The sequence below is a fragment of the Bactrocera latifrons genome, unplaced genomic scaffold, assembly GCF_001853355.1.
Source record: "Bactrocera latifrons isolate USDA-ARS-PBARC rearing strain unplaced genomic scaffold, ASM185335v1 scaffold_256, whole genome shotgun sequence".
Classification (NCBI taxonomy): Eukaryota; Metazoa; Arthropoda; class Insecta; order Diptera; family Tephritidae; genus Bactrocera; species Bactrocera latifrons.
The window spans coordinates 383905-395981 of NW_017536141.1; the positions used below are offsets into that span (position 1 = coordinate 383905).

The following is a 12077-nucleotide window of genomic DNA, read 5'->3' on the forward strand; positions in this document are numbered from 1 at the left end:
TCTTTTTTTTTTTTTTTGATAATTCTGATGCGGATTTAGCGGTATCGAAATTTGATAGTATATCTTTTATAATGAAGTCTCTGTATATGACTTCAAAATTTTATATCTTTTGCCCTGATACAAGGGCTGGCATATGGATGTTGTATTAGGAGGTAGAAACTCTAAAGTTATGTTTATCATGGAGATATCTCTGGGATGAGAGGCAGCATTATCTAAAAATAAAAGAATATTCCTGTTGCGAGATTTCATTATGTGTCAAGTTGTCGTTACCACTCTGTTGTCATCCACTCCTTTTTGTTCGATGTCCAATCGACTGGTAAATCGGCTATTTGTGTGTGTTTTTATAATCTCTCGGGCGGGCAGCTTTTCCAATCACTAATAGCTTTTCTTCTTTCCAACCATATTGACGCAAAACATAATGATAAGTTGTACAAATCTTCAGGTCTGTACTGACTCAGCAAAGGAAGGAGTTTTTCCCTGAATTGCTTTACATCTTCTGGAGTAACATCAGAAGCTTCACCCGATATGCATTTAAATGCGACGTTATGCCTAGTTCGCCACTTCTGAAGCCATCCATCTGAGACGGAAAATGTTGTGTGTGCTATGTATGTGTTCTGCTATTTCTTTTGCCTTGGATTTTATTATTGGACCTTAAAGAGGGATGTTTTTGCCCACTCATAACACAACTTATCGACCTGGGAGCCCTTAGGATAATTCTTTTTTGGTTAATATTAAACTCAGACTTCCATTTAGCTTTGATGTCTTCTTTTTTTTCTTTTTTATAATTGCGTTTTTCCAATGTTAAATCTTAAGAAAATCGTAAGAATGAATTGATGGCTGACCACTAAAAACACAAATATGTTACCTCTTTACAATATCACAAAAAAAAATTTTTTCTTTTTATTGGAAATTAATTATTTCCATTTTTCACATTTCGCGATGCCAGTCTGATTACACACAAGTGGTCGTTTTCAACTTGGTCAGCAGAATACTTTAATTAATAAGAAATGAATACTTCATTTGTTTTAGTTAAGCATAATTCAATATTCCATTATTTGTTTTGAAAATGAGAATAATTAGAAACTCAAAGCTCATCTTTAGTAATAAACCGTTACATATAGAATTGTAAGCATATAAATATAAGTGAATTGACTAATAAAGATCAGAAGGTACTCAGAGGGTAATCAGCGAACACCGGAGTATCGACTCAAACCAACACGTTGTGTTTCATTTCTACCACGCCTAGCGGAACGGAAACACTTTTTTTTTTTTCAATACTTCCCACGCAGGAAAATTAATTTGCATACGTAGTACATGAAACGTAGCGTTACCAAAAGTGTACAAAGCAAACGCAAGCAAACACAATGCAAATACAATTATTAACTGCATTGAGGTGAATGACTTTTAATGCTTAACCTTGAATACTAGGCAAATAAGATGAAATAGCAAAATATATATAAGATCATATGGTATGCAGTGGTATGCAATCGGTCACCTAACAGCCTCTGCATATAATTTATATATATTTTATATCAAAGCACATGTAAATATTTAATTAATGTAGGATTGATAAGAAATATATATTTGTACGCCATTAAAAGTTTTGATAACATGTTAAAAGACCAAGCGGTCGCACATATAATATTAACATATGCAATTATGTAAACATGTAAACAAAGACTATACTAGACTAGATACGCATAATGTTTGTAAATTTGTATGTGAACATGTACGCTGTCACGAACAATCAATGACCGAAGCTCACGTTTTATCAAAGGGTGCTGCCCTTGTCGCTGTAATAGCTTCACAAACCAGCATAAATATGAACAGTGCACTCAAGAAAACGTCAACGCTCGTTTACGATTTTCGACAGTGTTAATAACACATTTTCCGGTCCAGGAAAAAGAAACACATTAATACCATCAGAGTTGCCGAAAATAGAGAAAGTAATTATCAGGTAAATACATTGGCCCTCAAAGAAAAAACTAAAGTTGCAAGTGATGGATGCTTGCAGAGATTTAAAAAAAAATTGGAGTTCGTTTGCTTAAAATAACTGAGGAAAAGCTATCTTCAAAAGCTTCACTTGTCGAACTACTTAAAGTCAAACTGAAACAAAAAATTTAAGAAATGGGTCTATCCCATGATCAGCTATACAATGCTGATGCATCTGGATTGTTTGGGAAACTTTCGAAAGAAAAGTCTCACGTATCAAGTGCCGAAAAGACTGTTTCGGGCATAAAAACTGAAAAACCACGAGTCAATTTTTTATGCTCCATTTCGTCCAAGTCAAATGGTGAAAAAGTTTTTTTTTCTTCAAATGTTACCCCTATACCAATATCCAACCAATTGACCAGAACGCAATCAATACAATAAAATTGCACTACATAATGCTGGCAAAGTATTTCAAGGAAAATTTGACAAATCCGGAGGAAGATATTCCGTTAAACATACTGAAAGAAAATATGAACTCAGACATTAAGCAACAAATGAAGCTTGCAGTTGATCTGCTTAATGAACTAAATCCTCAGGTTTGTCGACTTTTAAAATTGTTTCAATAACAAGACAAGTAATTTTTTCTTTGGGTTGACTATACAGGATGATGAGGATACAAATGTGCAGACAAGGGCGTTGGAATGGGCTCAATGCAAGAATGTTGAGCAAAATGAGTTAAATGTATTAAGACGCCCAAGTGTTGTATAGAAAAAAAACAGAAAAAAATTACCGATTTTTTCTTTAAATGCACATTAGTGCATGTATAATTAAAATTTTTATCTCATTTAAAATGTATTTAGGTTCTAGTGGTTCTAGTCAGTTTGAATACCTGTTTTTTTTTCCTTTTGAATTTTTTTATGTTTGGTGGAGTTTATAATTAATAGAAACTTTTAAAAGCAGATATGTTTTCTATTTAAAAATTTTATATTCGTAAACGTCACAAATTTGTTAAACGTCAACAGAAGCGGTTTTAGTTATATGTTAATGTATGAGCTTGCATACATTGAATGTGCACTAGCGTTCATTAATGAAAATTTTGTTAGTGTGTAAATTACCATAAATTTTGACGTCGGCAATTTGGTTGCCATATTGACTTGTGATGATGTGTGAGACGATATTTATATGTGTACCCTGATATGTACATATCGTCACCTAAAATGTCAAATAACGTCAAGCAAAATAACCTATCATCATTCATGTAAAATAACAGAGTATTTGTTTTCCTTATATCACAAAGTTAGCATTGATTTCTTGTTTATGTTTATTTTTATTGGTTATGTTCAATGTGCTTTGGTTAGGATAGGCTAATTGGCTGATCAAAGACCGCAAGTTGTGGTCCTTTGTTATTCCATAGAAAAGAAGAACTCCTGTGTTCGAACTATAAATTAGCAAAACGCTTAGTTGACAATACAAATTTTCACAGGCGTTTAATTTCCTTTCCCGCCAGCTCGTTTAGATGTCTGAAGATATGCGCTCCCAAGTGTAAGTTTTGACCTCCCAAACGAGAGCTTCTGCAGATGGCGTTTGATAGGACTCCCACCTTACTACCTGGACGCCAATAGAGGTGTGCCAAGCTTCCGCGAGGCACAGCTATTCAATAGTAGAACACAAGAGGATACGGGAGCACCGATCAGCTTCCATTCTACCGATAGAGGTTCTAGGTTGACTTTTCTTGCTAGCTCATTAGCTTTACAGTTTCCTACGATTTCGCTGTGGCCTCGCATCCATACCAGTCGTATCACACTCGATGCTATTGATTGTGTTTTTGGTTAGGCACTCTGCTAATGAGTTCAAGGCTAGTATCGCCGTTCTTCTATCTGAGTGAATGGTCACTTCTCCGAAGGATGCTACACACCGGAGCAGTAAGTCTACTGCTACCTTAACGGCATTAATTAGCATACATTATTTCGTTTCAGAAATGAAAATTCAAAACAACGTAAGCCACCTACTATAAAATTTGCTTTATTTTTTCTTTATTTTTTACCTAAAATATTATTATAGTTTCATGTTGATTCAGATTTGAAAATTTTGTTTCAATATCTCAAGTGGTTTTCTTTTTATATGGTGTTTCTCCTGTAAACCTACGAAAAATGATGTTACATTATATTGCATTTCTTATGACGATATGTAGGTTTGCGTATGCATTATTTGTGTGGGAATGTCATACGCATATATGCACGTACATATATATTTATTTATAGAGCAGCGCACGCATATTCTTTACTGATAATTGATAGTATCTTGAAAAATTKAACTGTGCTTATGTACATTCATACATACATATGTATATACATGACATTGAAATAAAGTATTTTTAGCATATTATGATAGTGTCATATGTATGTATGTAGTATCCACATAACTCTTATATTATCGTGTATATGTATATGAAATTATATTAAATTATCAAACATAAGAAATATTTCAGAAGTGGCTTTACAATTACAAATAATGTTTTGATAATTTCATAATTTAATTATAATGTTAATACATAGTTTTACATGAAGTCATAAAAATTCGCAAAATGATATTCATATCAATTGATATGATATACATACATACGTCTGTAATAGCAATGTATATTTCTGAACGTAATTTTCATTGAATGTTTAGCTCTGTTTCCTCATCTCTGTTAAAATTTCTACTTTCGAGTCGATAGTGGTGAAATCCACTAATAGCCCGTCTGTCTGCAGTTGAACCTTCTCTATAACTTACGTTCTCTGCATCCGGTTGACTTTAATTCACATGATTTGTGATTGTAGGTAAGGTACCTTGTTGAATCCCTATGAGCATTTTATTAATGAGTATTTTATCAATCCTCCAATATAATACAATAAAACGTAATATTTTATAGTAATTTATTCACGAATTATAGAATGTTCCGTAACATTTAATAATACAAAGCTTTTCCAGGACCTGAAGTAATTTCCCGGTATTTGATATTTGCAAGTTGCAAAAGCACAAAATATTGGGATACACTCGAACTTACATAGCTCTTCCTTGTCGTCAGTTTCGGCGATCACCTCTTCATTCTTTTGGGATCTGAGTAAAGGAAAAAGTCGCTGTGAGTCAGATCTGAAGAATACGGTGGATACGGGAACAATTTGAAGCTCAATTCATGTACTTTTGCCATCGATTTCACTGATTTGTAACACGCTTCTCTGTCTTTAGGAAACAACACTTTCTTTTTCTTCAAATGCGTCCGCTTTTCGTTGATATCGTTCTTCAAATAGTCCAACAACGCTTTAAGTAGTCGCTGTTGATGGTTTTTCCTTTTTCAAGATAGTCAATCAAAATTATTCCACGCGCATCGCAAAATACCGGCAGGTTATACCCTGACATCTGACTGTTGGTGTTCATTGTATGCAGTCCACTCGAATGACTGTCAATTGGATGTCGGAGTGAAATAATGGAGCCATGTTTTTTCGATTGTCCAATATAAAAGGATAGGGATAAACAAAAATCATTTGTATTTAATTCTAGTAACGCCATATACATGAAAGGCCTGACTTTTCAATTAATTTGAAGGAATTCGTTTTACAAATATAAGTTAATCAATAACGAGGTTTTATCCCCAAGCTTCAGAGTTTACACATCAGCGATATCTTGAAGAAAAAATTAGCTGAAAATTTTTATGTGAAAATGGTCTGTTTTAGTGGATATCAGAATTAAATAAACTCCAGTTATCGTTATGTTTTTACTGTTGGTCATTTCCCATGGATAAATTGGAAATATATTCTCGAACTTCACTATCTGTAGATGTTTAATTTTATGGAAAGTATTACAGTTATCTATATAATTGAAAATTATAACAGCTATTATCATATTCAAAAATATATTGCTGAAATATTAATATTAGTTTTTACCACTAAGAATATACATTTCCCTGTTTTCACAAAAAATAAGTAAAGGAATGAAAACAAGGCATAACGAATTAATAAAGGAATTCATTTTTTTCCAGTCTACTGAATGGGAACAGCAGCAAGAAGATATATATTTTATATAAAGTCAACCTGAAGGAAAGTTTGTGAATTATCTAAAGGTGGGCTTTGCTAAAGCCATTAAATCAAGCAAAGTAATCTCGTTTATGAGTATTAATTATTTTTGTTTATTGTAATGAATCTATTACTTCCCCTATGCTAATTCACTGGGATCGTTTACCCTTCACATGGTATATTAAGTTAAGTTAAGAAATTTGTAGCACCCAGAAGAAAACGTCGCCATGTCCATTTGTCTATATATACGCGAACTGGTTCCTCAATTTTTGAAATATCGATATATCGATCTGAAATTCTACACACGTTCTTTTCTCCTCAAGAAGTTGCTCCTTTGTCGGAACTGGCGAAATTGAACTACCATAGCATACAGCTGCCATAAAAACTGACCAAGCATAATCAAGTTCTCCTATAGTTTTTTTTATTTGTGTTATAATTTAGGTGCAACGGAAGTTGCGTTTTTTTTTCATTCTTGCTATTTTGAGAAATACACGATTGTATTGTATTCCACATTTCGGTATACATAAATGCAATTTATATAAGCAATTTATATTATGCATGTACATACATATGTACAACTGCGACCAATGAAATTGTAGTGGGTACCAGTACTCTAAAAAGAGTTTCCTTCCTGTTGCATTGCAACTAAAAGAATTTAGTTGTTCCCTTGCAGTATAGTACATATGTACGTCTTCTTATATAAAATTAAGGGAAGCAATAAAATTGTAGTGCATAAAATAAGTAATTTTAAATGATGCATGAATTTCTGTCAATACCTTCATTTTTTTTTTTAGTCATAGCCATAACTAGTCTGCCATGAACCCTTCACTACGGACCACAGCTCGTTACTAATTTTTTTTTTGTTGATTAGTTTCTAAATAGTTTTCTTTATGCTAACACAAAGGTTTTCAGTGGGGTTGGGGCCAGAAGGTTGAGCTGATACGTCCATAACCTTAATTCCATTAAGCCAACACCACTCCTATGTCCACCTACTGGTATGTTTGGATATACAAGTATTCGGGCCCAGGAATGGTTTCGGGTCAATGGATTGTTTTAACTTAATCTCCATTGAATTTAAATCAGCGCATACGTTGTTGGTCGAGTTTTGATGTAGTTGACATTCAACTGCATTTTAGTTTTCAACTCAAACCGTAAAAAAAAAAATCGAGAAAAAAGCTGTCTAACTTTCGATTTACGTCAGTGGGATTGACTATGCTATCAAAAGTACTTGTATTAGAGTAAAAGTTCGAATGCATTTGAGTGATCAGGATGGTGGTTATATACGCAGCCCATCAATTTTGGCCCCAACATTTTTGTCATCGTATTACAAATAAAAACTAATTTCTATTATAATAATGATTCATCTTTTTGTGACCAATAACTAAATAAAATTGTTAAATTTTTTTTTAATTTTTCAGCTTTTTAATTATCTGCCAAATCCTCATTTTTTAGATTAGCAACACCATTGAAACTTAGACTCAAAATAATTGAAAATAGTAATACCAAAGAGTTGGGTTGATCAGATTGTTTTTGAAAATAGTTGTAAGCGTAAATTTTTCCTTCGGCAACCTCTGAAAACATCCGCCTATGACCTCTGTTTCGAATCACGTTTCCAATATATTTTCACTTTTTTCATTGTAATGTTTCACGTCCCACAAAAGCATAGAAACACATGATATACAGTATAACTTCTTTATCTCGAATCCCCATACTCCAAAAAAAATGTAATTAGAGAGACTTAGAATTATAGAATTTTTCATTAAACCATATAGTTTTTCAAAAAGTCGTAAAATATATATTAATACATAGTTTTACTTATTTGCTTCGCACAAAGTTTTACAATTATGTACATTAAACATGTATTCTGTAATTTCGCTACAATTTATGTGTGCGGTAGGTATAACCACCAAAAAGACAAAATTTCGCTGGGTATTTTACAAGCGTTTATTTATATAACATATACTGATAATGTAGCTTACATTACAAGGAATTTTAAACATTTAAAGAGCAATGAAAACCCTTGCCTTATTATCGTAGAGCTATGTGAACATGGTAATTTAGTATCTACTGTTGTTAATCTGTGAATTTATTGCGGTATTCACGGCCGAAGAAGCAGCTTGTTGTATGTGCTGATTTCTCATAAATTCTGTTGCGAATTCTTGCTGCGCTTTAGCCATACTGGCCCCAGTGCTACGGTAGATTGAATGAATCTAGAGGAATAAACAAAAAAATTTCGTACTAAAGGTATTTTTCAAATTCAATTGCACATTATAAAGTACCTTCGTCATCATCATTATATTTGCAGCTGCGGTTATTGCAAAACAAAAAGCTATGCAAAGCAAAAGCAGTCCAACAATGATACCCGATGCTGTCCCTTCAAATTGCGAAATAGCAATATAAAATCCGCAATACCCCGTGTCGGGAAGACCGACAGCTTGAAAAACTGTAAGCACAGTTTGAAAAAAATATACAAAAAAAAATACCATGAAATTAAAGCTGGAATCATTTCGGAAAGCTTTATAAGCCGGTCGAAACCTATGATCAAAAATTTAGTGTTATTTTTCAGTTATTACTTAATATCAATCAACTCATTTACTTACCAACAAATGTAAGATGCAGGAGTAGAAAGCATTGCGTAAAATAAAGCTAAACCAAAGGTGGTAATTTTCCCAGAGTAAAATAGAATTATTAATCCACCAATTATATTGAGTACCATAGTCATGGTGTAAACTGAAAATAAAACAAAATGCAATTATATCTATTTACTCTTATTAAAAATTAGGGTACTAATAAATTGTTTATTTGTAGTCTTTTTGTTTACTAGGTATAGTCTACAATTTTGAAATACTTGTATTTCCAATAAAAACTTAATTTTAATATATATTTGTATTAACTGTAATAATTTTTATTCTTTTCGAATTATTCGTTGTATTTTTTCATACTTTTGTAACAACGATAGTTCTTGCAACCCAATTCCGATTTTAAATGTTATTACAGAATCTGTTTGGATTTGCGTCTGTAAAACAATATTAAAGTCAATAGTGCTAGTATTTATTCATGGGACAAAATTTAAAAAGAGGGTTAGTTTAGATTTTTCATTCAAAGTTGCCAACAAGTAAAAATAATATCTTAAATGGCTATAAATTAAATTAATCTACTAGATCATTTGCCGTTTTTAATGTAATGTAACGTAATATTAAATTTTATATGGGCGAGTAAACTTCTGTGAAGCATTTGATTTTGTTAAAAATTATGTAAAATTGCAAAATAAGATTTACTTGATAACTATTAGTTATTTTTGTCACAGAATAATAGTTCCGCAGTTAGTTTTCTTATTGCATTTAAAACAATTCTGTGGGCAATAAATAAAAGTTATCATGTTACTATTATTTTGTAAACGTAAAATAAAAAGCAAAATATAACGATTATCATATAAAGCATTAAATTTTAAATTTTTTTGACATATTTGACAAATCACCCAAATAACTAATTATTATTTAATAACTTTTTTTTATTCAAAAACTATGCAATAAATGAATAAATCGCTTCGATATTCGTTCGTTTTTAAATGAGCTTGCGTTTTAACTAATTTATTAACGTTTTTGACTCAATTTGTCTATGTCATTCGAGCTAAATGATACCAGTTGCTTCATTTCAGTTTAATATAAATTATTTTTTGCTTACAAGTGCATTACCAGATAATTGCTATCTATAATTAATTAGTATAAAATTAATTGTGAAGCTGTTTAAGGTACAAAATAGTCAAAACATATTTAAAAAGACATTTGCAACAATCAATTTGGCCTAACTTCGTCATACAACATATGACTTCAAAGTTGTAACATTTTCTCCTTCAACCATCTAATGCTTTTTTTTGATTCCGACTATACGATTCCATAAAACCACTACAAATAAATTTTATAAAAGTAGAAATTTTACTTACACATCCATGTGTAGTACAAGTGTTTTACTAGTTTCTGAAACTCTGGCGGAATCTCCAAGTTGAAATCCTGATAAAAACATGGCTTCACACAAAAATTATCCGGTAATGGCGGCCAATTATTCAGTTGAGGAACATTCCCTTGGAGCTGCTGTTCTCTTCTATCTAATTCAGCCGCTTTGCGATCTAATTCCTCTTGACGGCGCTGTAAGAAATTTTTCATAAATAGTTTATAAATAATCTTAGTTGCTACTTGTAGGATAGAAACTAGAAAATATAATATAATCTTTCAATTCCCAATAAGTTACAAGCAGATATTACCTATCCTTGCAATCTCAGTGGCTGCAAAATGCACACAAATTAACTTATTGGTATTGAAAATGAAAGTATTTATGAATTTGAAAAGGATAACCCATATTAATTTATTTTAATATTGCGATTTATTGAAAACTCTTTGTATGGAACTAAAGAAACTTGACAGAAAGAAAAAAATGAAAACCAATATGCATGTTTACTTCGAAGGTAAATATACAACTATTGGATCCGTTTCAGCTGAACTATCAAATAAATACGATCCAATTAATTATTGCTATTATAAAATCAATATATGTATATAGCTCAATAACTTGCAATACCGCATCAGGTTGCAAACTTATTGTGTCTAACTTAAAAATACAATGATTAATCAGCCAGCTTTGCAATATTGTTTTGTTATCGATGATGCACATATGTACATATATGTATCTATTCAGCCTACGCTTTGACACGCTCGAAAAAATCGACATCATGTATATATACAATAAAAAGGGCATTACAAATATGTGCATTTGAAGAAACGTATGTATGTATGTTGACATATACTTATGTATGTACCGGCCCAGAATAAAATTGTAATATTACAAAAAAAAATACCTGTAATTCCTCAGTAGTTATTTGAATACTCGTACTTGCAGCAGTAGGAGGGGCGTTTTGCGATAAAGGCTGGACGACTGCTGCATTATTACCAGAGTTTATCTGCAACTTATGTTTACCGTCATCCGAGTCAAATGGGTTATATTCTTCCAATGAATTTTGAACAGTAGTTGTTACTCTTGTTGCCTGTTGTATAGCAGGATCGGCAAAAGGATTTTCAACAAAAGGGTCGTCAAAACCAGACATTTCAAATACCTATGATTGTTTCGTGTATGTTTTACGTATTTTCCATTAGTAACAATGAAAATTTTTTACAATAACTAAAATACTATGACGGAATACTTCGGAATTTATCAAATATTATAGGGTTACACATATGAATTGAAATTTTTGTAACACCTTAAGGTCCAGGCCCCATGCTGTCTAGCTTTACTTGCTTTCGTTACCTTTTCGTACTTTGAATGCTTGTATGACCAAATAAGCGTTTAGAACGCCGTCAAAACAATCAGCTGATTCGTAATTGAAATTTAGGGGAATGTTCGCTTTAGTATCCCTTTTTGAAGAGGTTTTGCGCAAAGGGGGAGTTCGCTGGGGGCTTTCTACCTCCCTCATTTGAAAGGTAATGAGCTTTTGAATAATAGCACCCTTCCCCCTTAGGACCACGGGGGGCTCTAGGGCAGCCTCCTGAAAATGGTATAAAATCTTAGTTTTTCCATACAATTTTCGCTACTTATTATAAAATTTATGTATTTTTACGCATAGAGTGACTCTATGTTTATTATTTTTATTATTTCAATGAATTAAAGTGGAAATCCACTTAATTTAAATAATAAAAACACTGAAAATTAAAAATTGTATATGTGTCGGTAATAATGCATACAAGTAGTTGAAGTATCAAGATAACCCAACCAACCATTTATACAAGACCCCCTAAATAATAAAATTGGGAATATCGTCATCTTTGAAAAAAATATTATTAAAGATATTATTTTATATAATACTGTTTTGAAAGAAAATTTCAGAGCTCCCAGAAAAGCGCCGCAGGCGAAAATTTGGATTAAAAAATCGCGCGATTTTTTATTCCAAAATTTCGTTATATGGACGTAATATATTGCCCACTTTTCAGAGAGCTAAATAACGTATTATATTTACCTGATTGGTTATTTGACATCATTATAAATTTTGAAAGAAGTTATTTTATTTAATTATATTAAAAATTTCGAATAGCGAAAACACAC

The 12077-nt window shown here is 32.0% G+C and overlaps 1 protein-coding gene across 1 annotated transcript; it reads right to left on the reverse strand.

Moving 5' to 3' along the window:
• Positions 1-7907: 7907 nt before the first annotated feature.
• LOC108969526 (secretory carrier-associated membrane protein 1) lies at positions 7908-11166 on the reverse strand. The gene is made up of 5 exons (XM_018934287.1): positions 10840-11166; positions 9931-10132; positions 8588-8717; positions 8267-8522; positions 7908-8197 (listed from the first exon to the last, which is right to left on the reverse strand). The coding sequence occupies exons 1-5, from the start codon at positions 11083-11085 to the stop codon at positions 8045-8047; spliced, it is 987 nt and encodes a 328-aa protein (XP_018789832.1). The 5' UTR covers positions 11086-11166; the 3' UTR covers positions 7908-8044.
• Positions 11167-12077: the final 911 nt, after the last annotated feature.

What these genes read in the sequence shown, in the direction of transcription:
- LOC108969526 (XM_018934287.1), bottom strand. Translation starts at nt 11,085, where the DNA reads ATGTCTGGTTTTGACGACCCTTTTGTTGAAAATCCTTTTGCCGATCCT. An exon ending in TAACTACTGAGGAATTACAG is followed by an intron (nt 10,133 to 10,839) that starts GTATTTTTTTTT and finishes AATTTCTTACAG; the next exon opens with CGCCGTCAAGAGGAATTAGA. An exon ending in ATATAATGATGATGACGAAG is followed by an intron (nt 8,198 to 8,266) that starts GTACTTTATAAT and finishes TTATTCCTCTAG; the next exon opens with ATTCATTCAATCTACCGTAG.